The following is an 18,518-nucleotide window of genomic DNA, read 5'->3' on the forward strand; positions in this document are numbered from 1 at the left end:
AACATATTTTTTTAACATATCTGATATATCTAATGATGTTTTCATACCGTAGGAGAAGGTGTCGGGCAGAGGCACTCCGTGACCAGCCAGCTCCTGGAAGGTCCAAAACTTGTTGACACAGTTGAGAATGGCTTGAGGCCGGTTGATGAGACGACAGCCCATCTTCTCCAGGTGACGCAACACAGTGATGTCACTGTCCGACTGCACCCAGGGAGTGGGCACCCGCACCACCACCACCTGAGGGTAAGAGGTCACCAACTCCTGCTCCACTCGCAGACCTTCAGGGAGACACAAAGATGTGTTAAAAAACAGAAGGAGGGGAGAAAAAAAAACATGATAAACAACTAAATATCAAATAACAATAAATTAAACATAACATGTCCTCACTTGAAAACCCTCGGCCTGACATTTGAAAAATCCTCAAAATATTAACTGTCACGAAATTTTTTTTAAATTGATTTATTGTGACCAAGCTAAGCACTTCAGTGAATTTATAGTTGGAAATGGTTCATCCATTACATTTATAATACCGGTAGGGGAATAAAACATTATTAAATATGATTACTCACCTGTTTATGCAAAGAATTTTATTACGTAGTAGTTTCTGTGACAAACACAAAGCCTGAGTGAATGTGACCTTACAGTGAGGCATCAATGGTCCACCTCCTTTCCTTCTTTAAAACAAAGTCCATGACAAAGTTTTTTTTCAAACTCCTCAAAAACGCTGTTTTTCACCAAAAATTGTCCGACTGGAAAAACGTTTTTATTTCCTAGAAATGTCATTTTAGTACCAATGTTTTGATGCATGAATTGTTGCTGGGTTATGAATTCAGATTTACACCTACATAAAACATGAATATTTTGAAAAAAAATGCAATTTTTTGGCCAAAAATGATCAGATGGGAAAAATTTTAGCCCTAATCAGGAGCCCTGAGTGAATGTCACCTTACAGCGAGGTATCAATGGTCCACCTCCTTTCCTTCTTTAAAATCAGTCCACGACAAAGTTTTTATCAAAATCCTCAAAAACGCAGTTTTTTCACCAAAAATCGACTGACCGAAACTTTTTTCATCACCTGGAATCCCCCCATTAGTACCAGTGTTTTGGTGTTAGAATGGTCGGTGGGTATTGCATTAAAAGACCTACTTTACACACAGACAGACGGCAAACTGCTGACAATACCCTTCGGCCGAGGGTAAAAAACAATAATGCTAGGTGATGTGGACCAAAACTCTTATCTCGATATTTTTTCTCAAAATAGTGATGTACAATATAGATCTAAATATTTTTTAATTCAAATAAAGTCTTACCAGAAATATAATTCTGGGTTAAATTTGCTGATGCAAAATGTGACACATCCACATTTATTAACAAACAGTTGCACAATATGTGCCACTTATGGTTTTTTCCTATGCTTTATTATTATTATTATTATTATTATTATTATTATTATTATTATTATTATTATTAAGGGACAGCATGTGTGAGTGAGTTTTATAGTTGTTTAGATGAAGGTCAGGGTTAGGACGCACTCAGAAATCCATCAAACTGTACTTTTCATGCTGTTCTGAGAAGTAGTGAAAGCAACAACTCCTAAAACTAGTATTTTAATACAAAATAAGCTATAAAATAAAATGTATCGATATAGACAATATTGTAATTTTCTATATCGCCAAAATAGAAAACTCAATAGATAGTGAATCTCGATACATTGTCCAGCCCTACTGCAACCTAATTTTAATCCTTAAATAAGAAACACATTTTAAATGCTTGCTACATACATACACTGTATTTAGGATATTGACAAAGCTTATGTAGTTTTCCATGTCAAAGTTCACCAAAATGTGGAACCATCCATTTTTCCAGACAAATGTTCTCTTACATGCAACAGAAGCACCAAAAGAACTCATTTAAGTATAAGAAGAATGTTGTTTCACGAAGAGCCGTTTCATTTAGGGGTGTTCCGGTCTGATATTGATATCGGTCTGATTGATATCAGATTTTATCGGACTGCATCTGAAATCTCCGATATATATTATATTTATTCAATTGTAGAATACTGTAAATATTATGTTGAAGGTTAAAATGTATGTAACCAATTGGTTAATAATAAATGGGTCAGTTTTTCTCATACCTACTGTTGCTGACTATTGTTTTCTGTTTGAGTGACATCACCTGATCAATCCTTTACTAACATTCCACACTACAAAATAAGTAATAAAAGTATGTATGATTCCTGCTGATATCGTATCAGCCAATACAAAAAAACTGCATTAACGGTATCGTATCGGAAGTGAAAAAGTTGTATCAGGACATCCCTAGTTTCATTCGCATATCAAAGCGTGTGAGACATAAGTGTGAAAGAGTTGACTTTAATTACTTTAAAATGACAATTGGAAAAAGAAAAGCTTGATTTCACTTTAACTCTGACTGTTCAGGAAAATAGATTGATTTTCTTGGCTTCCCATCGATCGCAGGCCTTACAGTGATGGTGTAATGAAGTTAGTCATACTATAAAACCCAAACAAAAGGTAGTAAGTGTCTATGATGTAGGGGTGTGAAAAAATAAAAAATAAATCAATTTTACAATATATCGCAATTTTTTGAATGCCGATTTTAAATCTTTTTTTTTTTTTTATTTTAATCAATTTTTTCTTCTTCTGATATTTAATCAACATTTTTCTTATTGCATTTTTCACATTTTGTACTGCTGGCATGTTGACCAGCTCCTGTTCCTACATAAAAATCTTCTGCACCTCCACTCTGCTCGATGACGTCATAATAATAATAATAATAAATAGGATGTTGATGTTGAAGCTTATAATTTTGACTCACTTTGTCCTCTGAATGATCAATATCTTCTGATGAACATATACAGCAACTTGATTTTTCATCTCTACGTTTAATTTTGATATTAACTGGGTAGAATATCACAATATATTGCGCTATCGTGATAATGTCGCATCGTGACCCAAGTATCGTGATACGTATCGTATTGCAACATCCTTGCCAATACTCACCTGTACTATGATGTAGGGATGTAACGATTCACTCAACTCCCGATACGATTTGATTCACGATACTGGGTTCACGATACGATTCTCTCACGATTTATTTTACAAAATGGGACTGTAGACAAATTTTTTTTTTTGGGAAAAAACACTAGAAAATACGGTACTATTTTCCTTTTATTTTTCATTGTCAAAAGAATTCCTTGATAAACTATTCAAAACAATGCAATTTAACTAAAAATAAATCTTGAATTAAATAAATAAAGGAATAATACAAATGAAAATGAAGCTTATTAATTTAAATTCTGGTTCTATAATAAACAATGCAAAACTGCATAATAGTTCTTTTTCTTTTAAAAGTGCAACTGAAAATGTATTTTGTGCCTTAACAATTGGACTGAAAAAAAAAAACCGTGATTGCACTGATTTACGTCATATTTGTTTGAACCAGCAGAGGGCGCTGGTAACACAGTGGTCGGTTGGCATGCAGATATCTTGCAGTGAAGAAGAGAAGCTATGCTAGCAGACAGAGCTAATAGAAAAACGTGACTTTTACAGATATTCAAGTAATATTACAGATCTTTCGGTGCTAAAGGGGTAATGAATCATTTATTAACATATTTAAGAGTAGAAGGCGGCCAGAAAGAAAGTATTAGCAGACTCCGCCCGCCGCCTACACTTCTGGTTAAAAAAAGTACTGCGATTCAATTTTCAGAAAATCGATATCAACCGTGATACCTATGAATCGATTTTTAACTGCCTTACGATTAATCGTTACATCCCTACTATGATGTGCAAACTTCAGCTGAAAAACAAGTCCAAATTGACCATCTGACAGTATAATGTATAAAAATAAGTTGGGGGGCATTGAATCCTAAAAAGATGAGCCCACTATGCAGATCCTGACAACACGAGTTTAATAAGCAATAACCTTTAAATATTTATCTTTAGATAATTATACTTGCTCAACTTTTAATTTGGGCTTTAAATAACAAAATAGCAATAATATGACAAATATCCAAGCCTCCAACGTGACACAACAGCTGATCCGTTTGCACCAAGCAGAGAATACCAAACGGGTGTGGATGCATTGATTATTTCCATGTAGCTCTTAGTAGAAACAGAAGGAGAGATATTTATCACTGGCTCAGCACTTTTTTCCAGCCATCCTCGACTCTGCGGCGCTAAAGTAGTGACAAGAACACTGGGTGAGATCATGGAGGGTCAAGGGAAGCTTAATGCATGCTGCTTGCATAACAACAGACAGTTGATGTCGTGGGGGCAGATCCGCATTAGGCCTGTTTGATGCATGCTCTGCTTCCAGGGCTGTCATGTGTCCAGACAGGTAGAGCGCTGCAGATTATGAGTGGGTGGCAGCTGGCATTAAAAAAAAGGAGGTCATGGATAATTTGGAGTTGACAAGCAAAGGCAATGATGGAGAAACAGAACACGTGGTGCAGTACAATAATCAATAAAAAACGATTATTTAAAAAAAAAAAAAAAAAAAAATATATATATATATATATACTGTATATACAGGGTTCCTGCAGATCCTTAAAAAGTCTTCAAAGCCATTAAATTCATGAATCTAAAAATAAGGCCATAATTCTAATTAAAATGTCCTAAATCAATGTTTCTGAAGTATTAAATTTCAACACATAAGTATGATTTCATGACTCTAATTAGTCTCACATTTCAAAATAAATGGTAACATTTGTCTTTTAAAGAATTTAAAATTTACCGTAACATTGCGCAATCACAACAGTGGAACAAATTACAAAACAGTGACGTCGTTGCAGCGAGACTTTCAACAACATGTAAATTTAACAAAAAATGCCTGTGTCCAACAAAGATGTTTCTTAATATTTTTCATTTTTTGTATTTTTGTTGTTGTTTTATTTTCATTTTTTTTTTACAAATCCCATTTCATTTTTCCATGTTTTCCACTTAAAGTTTTTAGAATTCTGTTTTTTTTAACTCCTGTGAGGAAATAAAATACATACATATAAATAAAAAAAAATCATAATTAAACAAAAATGTATGTCAAAAATAAAGTAAGATACAATCAAAAGGTAGATATAAGTTGTAGTGACATGGATTATTCTGACTGGTCCTTTTTAATTATTTATGTGTCATATGAAGATGTATGAGAGCAGCATTAATGTCACCAAATTTCCCCTCAGGGATCAATGGTTTACTGCATCTGATCAGGTTTATTGATTAGGTTTTCATCAATTTAATTTAAATGAACCGAATTTAAATGATCCTGATGACATCATTCCAGACAGTAATGATTACAAAAAAATATATGGACACAAGGATGCATCATTTATTTCACCACTAGGGGTCAGAATATTTGACAGTATCAGAAGTTATCAATAATCTACGATGTTTCAGACTCTACAATCCTTGGCATCGATGGTGTCGTCCACAACAACAGAACAACTTTTCTCACAGATCTTCTGTAGCTCTGATGAGATGTTGTTTAAACGCTCTCAGCAGATGAAGATGATTAAAGCTGATCATGTTTTCACGGAGCGATGCAGCGCTACACGAGGAACAGACGGAGCTTCATAGGCACAGTAAAGTTAAGCAGGCACTGGTGGCTCTGTATTTAGGAGTCAGTAACGATTTGCGTAGTTTTTTGGCAGTTTAGACAGTGTTTGGTGTGGTTTAGGCGGTGTTTAATGCAGCCATGACAGGTGGGCGGTGCACCCTATATGCGGTCTCCGAAAACATTTCCCCATAAAAGAACGTTCCTTGCCTCACGATGACGGCGTTTCATGCCGATTCTGTCCATTTCCACGTTTAACCATTTTTATTGGTCGATTCCGTCCGCAATTTGGTTAACGTGGATTTTCTAGGGCCCTATTATAGATTTCTGTCATCTTGTGCTGAGAAATGTCCCGGTCTCCTCTTCTGTCCACACGTATCGTGTCATGTTTTTTCGAAGAGAAGTGGTCATGTGACCAGGTACATCACATCCTGTGACGTGTATTTGCGGAAAAAAAATTTTCCATGGCGCTTTTGCGACACATTTCAATATCGAAACGTCTGAAATTCCTCCTCATTAAAGCAGAAAAACTTTTTTAGCGATATTTGAGTGTTTCTTTGAAATTCCAGTTTCCATTACCAGTTTTTATTGCGCTATTTAGATTTTGCGCATTTCCAAGGATAATGGAAACGCAGCTACTGTCTCAGAACAGAAGCCAGAGGATCTACTGTCTCTTCCGAGTTATTCAGCACTGACACTGACACACTGCTCTGGTTGTGTGTTCCAGTGGGAAGTGTCAGGGAACGTGCTGTAATGTTTTTTTTTTTGTTTTTTTGACGGACTGTCTTCACAGTGCTCGTCTCCATTTCCAAAGGAACCAACAGACACCAACGAGATGAATTGATGCTATTCATTTTTTAGCAAAGGGTCGTCAGTGTTCACTGCACTGTGCGCTCGTCATGTGATCATGACAATTGCATTGAGAAAGTCAAACAATTCCAGTTAATATGGCAAAAAAAAACCAATAGAAGCACATGTTGAACTTATTAAGATGGTGTAACTTCAATAAATTAAAGCCACCATAGTTTTTCCCTCTTTATGGATTCTTGTCTTGGATTAATTTTAGTTTGCAAATAATTTTCAGTGGGCCTGAAAAAAACGAACAGGCATTCCCGGGATGCCTCTGCTGCCTCACAGAGCAGGCAGACAATATACTGTCACAGTGTTTGGCTGATGGCTCCTGCTGCTCTCTTTGTATGTGTTGGTTTCCTGTCTGAATCCCAAATAAAGAGAGTCTAGAATAGACAATGTCTCTCTAAGTGAGGGTATACAACAACTACACAAACATATTACATTCAAATGCAATTATGACATCAGGCAATAAGTATATTGTGGTTCATGTGTTGATGTAGTAATCCCAGACTTTTAGCATTTTGGAATGTTGGGCAGACCAGATGTTGCTAACAAAGTATTCCCACAATAAACACTAGTGATGCACAGAAACTCCAGCCTAAAATGGCCCAAAAGTGCATTTTTGGTTTTTGGCCAAAACACTTTTCTGTACAATATTATTTAATGTATGAGTGGGGTCAAGTTAAACATTTAATGTTTTTGTTTTATATTGGGCATTGTTGGAATACCAATGCTTAAGGAATACTTTGATATTTTTAATTGATATATTCTTAGAATTAATATTAATTTATTCAATTGCAATGTTTTAATTTTAGTGAGGTTCAGACAGAGCCATAAATGAAATGGGACTAATAATTTACATAATTTATTTCGGTGTTTCGGTTTTCAGCCAATAATTTTCATTTCGGTGCATCCCTAATAAACACTCTAACTTTGTTTTTTGTCTTTAGGTATCAGGCTGATACCTAATTAGGTTGAGTCAAGCAGGTCTGATCATTTGACCAATAGGTTATATTGTCATATATTGTGGTTATATACAGAACAGTAATTCGTAATTCCAAATTAATACATTCAGAAAAATGCTCCTGTGTGTGTTGCAATTTAAGGTCTAAGCACAAACAAGAAGGTGATTTTTTTTTTTTTTTTTTAAAGCTCTCAAACATTTAATACAGAAACAATTATTAGTCGTTTTTATTTCCACAGCAGAAGTCAGTGGCTGAATATGTTGCTTACTCCTATATTTACTGAGCACACATACTTACAGAGATTTCTATCAAAGAAATGATGAAAAATAAAACTCCCGTTTATGGATGAGAGATAAGAGTGAGATCAGAAAATGAAGATGATGAAGCTACAAGGGCATTCTTCTAATATTTTTGGTGAGATTACGGTCACTGACTTAAAACTAACTCCCACCAGTTTTCTTTTTTTTTTGCAAAGATCATTCAGCATGTGGGAGTCAGCTGGAATATCTCAGTATCTCTAGAACAGACATTGTTTTCTTTGACAAAAAAGAAAGCAAATAACGAAAGAAGGAGAGTATTTGATTAATAGTATCTAAATATCTAAAACAAAAGCATAACGAGAATAAACTAAGGCAGAAAGTGGATGGAGAGCACTGCTGTGCATTATAAAATACAATTATGCTCCCTCAATGGAGACAGGGCCATCGATAAGGGCAGGGGGAATAAAGGGGAGTGATTTTTGGGGTCCATCCATAAAGTCAGCAAAATGATGGTCCATTGTTCTATGAATCTGTGACAACTACATTTATTTTAGTTTAATTGATCTGAATAATATCCACTGTTATCCAGGAAGTTTAGTATTCTTTGGGCCATGATGTACAGTCATCTTAAAGATGTAAATCCTTGTTTTAATCAGGAATAGAATGGGTGGAAAAGGTGGTGGCCAAAAATGAACAGAAAAAGTAGTAAAAATGATTCAAAGAGTCAATATTGGCTTAAAAAAAGGCAGAAAAAAGAAGGAACAGTTGAAACTGGCAAATAATGGGCATGACACATCATGAATGTGGTGAAATTGGCCAAAATAAGCATGAAATATGGTGAAAAGAGGTTAAACAATAACAATAATGGGTCAAAATTATGTGACATTAGATGGGAAAAGTGATAGAAAAAAATAAAAATGATTGGCCAAAACTGGAACACTGAAAGAAATTAATATGCAAATGGTTATTCCCATGGCATGTATGGATATAAATATAAATACAATACAATAAAATGTACAATATAAAATAAAATGGTTGGAATTTTGTTGCATCACAAGTGATAAGTGCAGAAAATGTCTGGAAAGTAGAAAAAAAAATGTGTGGAAAAGGCATTGAAATGTGATGGAGAAATGGGAGTAATGCAGCAAAAATGCATTAAAAAGAGAAAAAATATAGCAAGAAAAAGTGATGAAAATAGGTTTAAATATGGCAAGTTTGGGGAGGTGGCAGAAAAAGGGTAAAAATGTGCAAAAATGGGCCCAAATTCTTCAAAAAAAAATTTAGTTTCTTGAAGGCATCTGGTGAGTTGACCCCCTCCCATAGTCTCACAACCCAAACGTTGAGATTGAGAACCTTGAGGTGTTTAAATTCTGCTGTGCTCATTGAAACATCTACATCCAAACACACACATCAGTGGAAAAAACCACCAAAGCTGCTTCAATGTTCTCTATCCACCAACGTGTCTGTGTTACATTCATCATCTGAGAGGTAAAGCATGTCCAGCTGCATGGATGAGGAGCACACAACATCCCCAAAGGAATTCATATCCGCTCTCTGTTCAAATCTACTCAGTCATGGGATGTGAAATAGCTCAGGCTGGTTGAGTGTTGGAGTTAACTGTGCTATGTGAAGAAGAACGACCATCCGCAACCATGGCATTAATGAATTAAACACTAGTGTTCGTGTACGTGTATGAAAGCATAGGGTTGATCCTCCACCTCAGGACATGTTGAAATCATTAACTCAGAGGTGAGATGTGACGCTCAGGCTGACTTTGAGAACGCAAATAAGGAGAAAAGCTTGGAAATATGTTGTAAATGCCTTATCGGGATAAAGACGGGAATTTGACCTGCTCACAGGTGGGTTAGGTATTTTTTTTGGCCTGGTGGGGTCATCATTGTTAACCTTTCACATGAGGAAGGGTAATCTTTAAACTCTGTGCTCTTTACATAGTGTCATTTTTAGATATATTTCACATGTTTACATTAAAAACCAAGATTCAAGATATATCTTTATTTTTTTATAGCTTATTTTTTTTTAAAATACTCGTTTTAGGAGTCGCTGCTTTTAACTACTTCTCAGAACAGCATTAAAAGCACAGTTTGATGGATTTCTCAGTGCATCCTAACCCAGACCTTCCCCTAAACAAGCCACACTACAGAACTCACTCACACATGCTGTCCCTAAAACGGGAAGAGCCAAAAGTGGCACATTTTGCACAGCTGTTTGTTAATAAATGTGCCTGTGTGGCAATTTGCATCAGAAAATCTAAGCTAGCATTGTTTTTCTGGTCTGACTTTATTTGAATTAAAAATATTGAGATTTATGTCGTATATCGCCATTTTGAAGAAGAAATATCCAGATATGAGTTTTGGTCTACATCGTGCAGCCCTAGTGTGTGTAGGGCTGCACGATTGTGGTCAACATGATAATCATGATTATTTGGATCAATATTGTCATCACAATTATTTATCATGTTAGGGAAAACATCTGGATTTTTATTGAACTACTTTTTAACAAACAGTATGTGAACATTTTAAAGTTAAAAAAAGAAAAGCTTTAAACAAAAATAATGATAAACACTCAAATTTACCAGAGAATTTAAGATGTACTATTAGCTAAATATATAAATAATACACTGTTATACTGTGAAACTCCTAGAAAGGAATTACAGCGTATATTGTTGTAGTGTTATTAAGGTAGCTTAATAATGCCTTAATCATGTGTTCGCCCCATGGTGCCTGGTTAGATGTGTGGCGGATAGAGGTGAGTATTGGCAAGGATGTTGCAAATACCATACATATCGCAATACTTGGGTCACGATATGATATTATTGCGATATATCACAATATTCTACCCAGTTATTATCAAAATTAAACAGATATGAAAAAATCAAGTTGCTGTATATGATATTAATCATTCTGAGGACAAATTGAGTCAAAACTATTTGCTACAAAACATCCTATTTATTATTTATTATTAGTGTTTTTGCACATTTTCACTGAAAGAAAAGAAAATACAGTGTTGCACACTGCCATCATAACATAAAGTGCAACAAGTTTCTTTTCACTGAAACTACTGTGTAGAAGTCTCAAAGTAACCATGACAACATAATGACGGCATTGTAACAACTGTAAGTGAGAACATTAAGGATAAAGCACCCTGAGTTGCTGACAATGCACAAAAATAAGAAAAAGTTATAATTTATCCTATTGTGTCAGTTTAAACACTGATCTGAACAGATTATATGAAAATAAAATGCCTGTGCATACATAAATATTGCCGGTATTACACACTGCCATCATAAAATCAAATGCATCAAATAACCATTGCAACACATTGAAAGCATTGTAACCATCACTGAACTATTGCACAAATACACAAAAAAAAAGATTTTTTGAATAAAAAAATCGATTTAAATACAAAAATCACTGACGAAAATCGCGATTAAAATGTGATTAATTGTGCAGCCCTAGTGTGGAGTAGTGCATTCACTCCAAATAGACACGTTTCCTCTCTCTCAGGTATTGCTTATGTCTTATTTCTGCAGGTTATTTCATAGAGTGCAGCTGAGATCACTTAAACCAATTCTCTTGTGCTTTATTAGTCGACCAACGCACATAAAGAAAGATCCACAGTCAGACGAGACATGATCCGTACACAGAATTCCTTGAATCAGATGGTAGAATCCATCCACATCCCTAATTCTCATTCTGATGTACTGTGTGTGGAACTGTGGGTATAGCTCATAAAAGCTGCACTTAATGCAGAGAGAACAAGGCCAACATGCACTCCAAGACCCCAGCTATAAGGTATATATGCACTCTGTGGCCTCTGGCCCAGCGAGCCAATAGCAGCTAAACTGAGATGTTGAACTCTGAAAGTGAGGGGGTGTTTACTTATAGGCTGACTTAAAGCCATGCACCGTGGATGAAGGTCACATTGACTGGCCAGTGGCTCATGTGCACCTTAAGCTATAGGTCAAGACGTCTACCTACATTTGTTTGGCAGCAGGACTAATAATAAGTAGCAGTAGTCTAGTCAGCCAACTGACCCGTCGCTTTTTCCAAAGCCAACCACCCACATCCTCCCCACATGTTCCCCATCTTTACAGCCTCTGCCAACGCCAGCCTCCACCCCTCCTCTGATGGCCACGCCCACTTCACACCACTGCGTTGCATTCCAAGTGTGTCCTTTTATTTTAACTTCTCTTAGCATTTCTTCATGACAGATTAGTTAACTGACACATAAGAGGTGCTCAGTCATTTCAGGCAATTTGTAACTGTTGCAATATATCTATTCTCGTTGTTCTCACTGTTTATTTGTTTATTTATCATCTGAGTGGTAAATACACTTACAGTATCTATCTTCCTTTTATTTTTCTCTGTATCTTGCACCACGAGTTGTCTCTTAATTTAATTGTACCTTGTGTATAATGACAATAAAAGCATTTTATTTTATTCTATTAAAGTAAATTAGAGCTGGGCGATATGGACCAAAACTCATATCGCAATATTTTTTTCTAAAAATGGGGATAAATGATATAAATCGCCTGTATATATTTTTATAGCTTATTTTGTTTTTAAAATACCTGTTTTAGGAGTCACTTCTTTCTCTACTTCTCAGAAGAGCATAAAAAGCTCAGTTAGAGTGATTGCTCAGTGCGTCCTAACCCAGATCTACCACTAAACAAGCCATTGGTCAGACTTAATTGGAATTAAATATATCAAGATTTATATTGTGTATCGCCATTTTCAGAAAAAATATTGAGATGTGTTTTGGACCATATTGCCCAGCCCTAGTTAGGACACACACAGTAATCCATCAAACTGTGCCGTTAATGCTGTTCTGAGAAGTCGAAAAACAAGTATTTTAAAACAAAATAAGCTATATATATATATATATACATATCTCTATATAGGTGATATTGTTATTAGGGCTTTCCCAATACAACTTTTTCACTTCCGATACGATATCGATATTGCGTTCTTAAGTATTGGATACCAATATCAATCCGATTCGATAGCAGCACAAATTATACATACTTCTATTACTTATTTAGTAATGTGGAATGTTAGAAAAGGCTTGATCAGGTGATGTTACTCAAACAGAGAACAATAGTCAGCAACAGTAGGTATGAGAAAAACTGACCCATTTATTATTAACTAATTGGTTACATTAATTTTAACCTTCAATGTATTATCTACAGTGTTCTACAATTTAATAAATATAATAAAATATATATCAGAGATTTTAGATGCAGTCCGATAAAATCCGATATTCGTTTTCTGGCTGATATCGGACAGATAACAGATATCAATATCGGATCGGAACACACCTAATTGTAATTTTCTATGTCGCCAAAATTGAAAACTCAATATATCTTGAATATGGATATATTGCCCAGCCCTAGTTGGAATTATCAAGTAATGCACACACTAGAATTCGAGATGGTACATCCCTTTAAATAACATTTAGCTAATTCAAGTCTGATAAATTATTGTGAGTGAGAGATTAGGAAAGTAAGAGTGCATTATCTTTAGGAGGAAGTGGATAGTGGCCACAGCAACAACGATGCTGTAATGGACTGATGTGGTAAAGAAAGAGCTGAGCTGCAAGATAAAGATAAAGATAAAGCTGTATTTCTCTATCACCATTTTCACTAATGAATACTGAATCAGAACTGAAACACTGATACAAACTGGATGAGGACGTCCTGGGTTCTATTGTTGCAGTTTACTGTCTTCCATCATGATCGGATGCATCTGATTGTTGTGTTATCTACTGTGTGTGACATTTAAAACTGTGGCATCTCATTACCATTTACTTTTAGTCACCTGACAAAACGTTCTTCTAGTTTTATTCCAAATATATGGGTTAGGGTTAGAAATAACCACATGTCAAACTTGTCACTGGTTATAGCAAACCTACTGTATATACACATATTCTGTGGTTCATGTAATGATCATAGATTAACTCACACATAATAAAAAGTAGGGTTTTTTTAAAATCTTATTTTAAAAAGACACAGTGGTGCACCAACATCTTCAAAGCTTTCACACTATCTTGTGCGTCCCAACTAAACTAAGTGCAATAAGTATTAGGTGAATTTTGTTGAATAAGTTAGTGCATTGTATTCATTTACTTGCGGTTAATACAAGTCTATGCACATTTGTTTTTGCTGCTGCTGTTTTTTTTTTTTTTGAAAATGCACATCTTTACACAGTATTCTTGGAATTTCTGCACATTTGTTGGAAATGTGTCCTTATATTCTGTATATTTCATATTTTTCGACTGTTAGTTTACACTGTGGCTCAGAGAAAAATGTTTTGTTTTTTTTCAGATTTTTCTGTATTTGCAGCACATGTTGAAAAATTGACATTAAAAAAGATGACTTTGACTTAATGAAAGTAAAGAGGTGATTAAGATTGTCATGGTTTAGAAAATGCTGCATCAACAGAACGCCACTGACTGTAAAACTCCTTTTTTTTTTAATCTTATTTTATTTTTCCTACTGTAATGTGTGCAGTCTTTTACTTAATTAAGTATGTTTTATTTTGTCTTTCTTTGGTTAGTGTTTCTTTTCATTTGTAATATTTCTTGAGCCTCTGTGACATAAGTCAAATCAAGGATTTCTGATTCTCATCTTAGTCTTAATGTGAATTATGTCAAATATATATATTTTCTTGACCCACTTCTTCCTGTTTTCAGGGTCTGCTGGTGCCTATCTCCAGCTCTCAGTGGGCGTTAGGTGGGGGTACACCCTGGACAGGGCGCCAGTCCATCGTAGGGCAACACACAGGCTGAATTAAACGTTACAGCGACATCATGTGACTGACCTTCAGTAGAAATGTTTAGACTGTCTGATTACAATAACTACTCCCCACTTGTGAAAATGTGAAGAGTGCACAGATTATAGTGTATTCAGCTGAATTAACCACGTGTCATCACTCATTAACATAAAATTTAATAATTTTTTGACCATCAGATTATTGGCCAATAATCGGATGATTTCATAACTTCTCTTGTCAGAACTTTGACCCTCGTTCTAACTAGAATAACCACATGTCAAACCTGTCACTGGTTATAGATCATTTATACACATGTTCTGTCATTCATGTAATGATTATAGATTAAATCTCACATTTGCTATGAATAAAAGGTTAAAAAACACAATGGTGCACCAACATCTCCAACCATTCACACCATCTTGTGCGTCCTAACTAAACTAAATGCAATAATTAGGTGAATTTTGATGTAATTTTGTTGAATGTTTTATTTAATGAAAATAAAAAGGTGATTAAGATTGTCATGGTTTAGTAAATGCTGCATCAACAGAACGCCACTGACGGTAAAACTCCTCACTTTGACCTGACAGCTTCTTAAGTAATTTTCATAAGTAAATTTACCCCCTGGAATAAATATAAATATTTCTGATTCTGATCTTAGTCTTAGTGTGGATTATGTCTCTCTTTCTCTCTCTCTCTCTCTATATATATATATATATATATATATATATATACAATGAAGAAAACAAAAAAAATGTAATTACCACAACTATGTGGCCTTTCCAATACAATAATAATTTATTCATAAAAACCACTTAATGTAAAAAAAAAAAAAAAAAAAAAAAAAAAAAATCTGTTGTTTGATAAATATTGTGTGTTAATTTATAATTGGAATAATAATTCAAAAAAAAAAAATGTAAATATATACTTTTAAGTAGTTTCTTACTAGATATTTCAGGCGACCCCATTTTAATTCCAGGTGGCCCCACATGGCGTCCCGACCCCAAGGTTGAAAACCACTGTTATAGCAAAGGATGCAACAGGACAACATGGTTTGACTGGCCTTCAGTAGAAATATTTAGACTGTTTGAATTAAAATAACTACTCGTGACTTGTGTAAATGTGGTAGTAGTGTATTAAGCTGAATTAACCACGCGTCATCGCTGCCCTGAGTCTCAGTAAAAAGTGGGTTAGGCGGTCATTGCTGTGCTAGCAGCAGCCCAGGCTAGCTCTGAGGTCCCCATAGACAATGACTGCCTGACGTTCACTGGGTAGACCCCCTATATAGCCACAGACACCACTCCTCCCAGTATGAGATGATGGTTGATCGGGTGATGTTATATACATACCGAGCTGGCCCTGGCTGATGGTCAACACGATCTGATCCATGAGCAAAGAGCGGAACTCCACATCCTCGTCTGCGCAGCGCTCCTTCAGAGCCCGGAGGATCTGAACTTGGGGGTACTCCTGGCTGATGCGCCGATCGGTCACGAACCAAACTCGAGAGCACATATTGATGCGTAGATGATGAGGAGGGGTGGGGGTGATCCGTGTGTGGGGGCGGCAGGTGTGCAGTGACAGGCGGGCGGGCAGCGCGGGATTCGGGCGGCAGCGGAGATGCTCACACAATGGGGAGCTGAGCTGCTGGGCGGCTAGCAGAGCGAGCTAAAACAGTCTCTGGACCTGATCACCGTCTTCTATCACCTTTGTGTGTTTTCGCCTCCAGCCATCGAGTCGTCCCGGTGCCGTTTGTCGAGTCCAAACCGCGCTGGTTCGACACACGGATGACGGTAAACGGGGTAATCTCTCTCTCTCTCTAACCTCTGCAGAAACTTCTCTCTTTCATTCGACGAGCAGAGCAGCCTTCGCCGCCGGGACGAACAAAGCTCGCAGCCCCGCGACCGCCTCGTGTTTCCGCCGCTAAAACCACAACTAGGCGCAAAGTTTTTTTTTTCTCCGTCACAAAGCGCAGTGTTTATAACAAAGTCAAGCTAACGTGTCTGCGCGACGTCTGGCTGCTATCCACGAGGTATTGGTGCTGAAAAGTGCACGCGCTTCGTTTACAACTCTACTTTGCCGCGCGCCCGCGCCTCTTGACCCCTCCCTCGTTTCCGCCCCCAAAACAAAGACTTTAGCCGCGGCGTCCACCAATCACAGCCCTGCATCCGCCTCCCTGTCGCAGCACTATGCGGAAGCAGCGAGCGGCTCTCCACCAATCAGAAGAGCGGAAAGATTTTAAGGGGCGGGTATATAGTGAGGGCACGCGGACAGGCTGCGTGGAATCGGCGCGAGGAGTCTGCAGTTGCGTGCACACGCACGGAGACGTGCATTTTCCGAACCGGTTCAGACCAGACACGGTGAGAGGAGGTTTGGCAAAAGCCTGTTTCCATTCCTCCACGTCGTAGAGACAGGAAACTCAACAAGCCACGTCTAAACCAGAAAAAGACACCACCACAGACATCACATTTGTCCGATCCCGTAGGATGATTTTATGAAGGCTGTGTGGGGCGTTCACTGCCCGTTTTGTAGCTTTCCTTACGCCGGCCATTGTTGACCAGTGCCTTCCAACCACCACGTAGAGAGTCTGATGAACGGGAAACACCTCATGGCTGCGAAATATATGCAAGTGACCTAATTCTTCATTGTCTGCCTACAAATCCTGCTTTTTATTTAATATATCATTAAAATATTTAAATCTTGGTAGAATAATTAAATAGTTTTACTTAAAAAAAACATTGTATATTCCTCATCCTCTCCTTGGTAACGGACTTTCCTTGTATTTACTCCAAAGCATTATGGGAGCTGTAGTTTTTAAATATAGCAAACATTGTTATGTCTCTAATTAAATACTGAACATATTGTAATGTATGGAAGCCCATTCCTGCCAGTGAAAAAAATAAGACTAAACTAGGAAAAGTAAAAAACAAGAAAATCACAAGTCATAATTATGAGATACAAAGTCATAATTATATTATCTCTCATATATATTTTTTTATTATTTATTTTTCCTAGTTTGTTTTATTATTGGCGGGAATGGGCTCAATGTAACCACAACTTTAAAAGAAAAATAATGTGACCTAATTCTTTAGTGTACCTAATGCCTACAAATCGTGCCATTTATTTGATATGTCATTAAAATATTTAAATCATGATAGATTAATTGAAATGTTTCATTTAAAAAAATAAATAAAGAAAAAGAAACATTGTAATATTCCTCATCCTCTACTTGGCTATGGACATTCCTTGTATTTCCTCCAAAGCATTATGGGAGCTGTAGTTTTCAAAGCAAAGCTTTTTGAATCTCCAATAAAATACTGAACACATTGTAAAGTATGGAAGCCCATTCCCGCCAATAAATAAGAAAATAATAATAATAAATCACAAGTCATAATTATGAGATACTAAGTCATAATTACTAGTTATGATCGAATCTCATAATAATGACAGATCAAACTGGGAACAGCCCTGGAATGCTAGTGCTGCTGCTGCTGCTACTAGTGCTGCTGCTGCTGCTGCTCCTGCTGCTTCTGCTAGTGCTCCTGCTGCTGCTGCTACTAGTGCTGCTGCTACTAGTGCTGCTGCTGCTAGTGCTCCTGCTGCTGCTACTAGTGCTGCTGCTGCTCCTGCTGCTGCCCTATCACTACACATCACTGACACTCTGCACACGCCCCAATGTGCCAAGCACGTACACATCATACCACAACTGACCCGATTATTTAGTCATTTGCAAGCCAAAAAAGCAAAACAAAAAATCCTCCCTAATGTGTGCTGCTGCTGCTACTAGTGCTGCTGCTGCTAGTGCTGCTGCTGCTGCTGCTGCTACTGCTGCCATTAAAGCCCAGTCAACTTTGATGCACAATGCCCTGCAGGCATGTGGGATAAAGCAGTGTGTCAGTAGCCTGTGAGTACTGAATGAGAACAGATGTGAACCCATAATACCAGCATTTGGTCATCAGTGAAGGAACAGCAGCGTCATTGTATTTAGTCTATGGGTCAGACATGATATTAAATACAAAGAGTTGGTTATTGATAAAAGGAACATCCTTTGATATAATACTGCATCCTCACAATGGGTATCAATGTATGCA

The 18,518-nt window shown here is 36.7% G+C and overlaps 1 protein-coding gene across 2 annotated transcripts in view; it reads right to left on the reverse strand.

The window, feature by feature from the left end:
* The window catches only part of rimkla (ribosomal modification protein rimK-like family member A), a 33,013-nt gene extending 16,519 nt beyond the window's left edge, over positions 1-16,494 (reverse strand). For both annotated transcript variants that reach the window (XR_003674483.1, XM_028452826.1), the window contains exons 1-2: positions 15,780-16,494; positions 48-278 (exon numbers count right to left, since the gene is read on the reverse strand). Coding sequence is in view for 1 of the 2 variants with exons in the window: in XM_028452826.1 (XP_028308627.1) it covers positions 48-278; positions 15,780-15,942 (394 nt within the window). In the remaining variant the exon portion in view is untranslated. The remainder of the gene's footprint in view (positions 1-47; positions 279-15,779) is intronic.
* Between the last annotated feature and the right edge of the window lie 2,024 nt (positions 16,495-18,518).

Source organism: Gouania willdenowi, chromosome 7, assembly GCF_900634775.1.
Source record: "Gouania willdenowi chromosome 7, fGouWil2.1, whole genome shotgun sequence".
Taxonomy (NCBI): Eukaryota; Metazoa; Chordata; class Actinopteri; order Blenniiformes; family Gobiesocidae; genus Gouania; species Gouania willdenowi.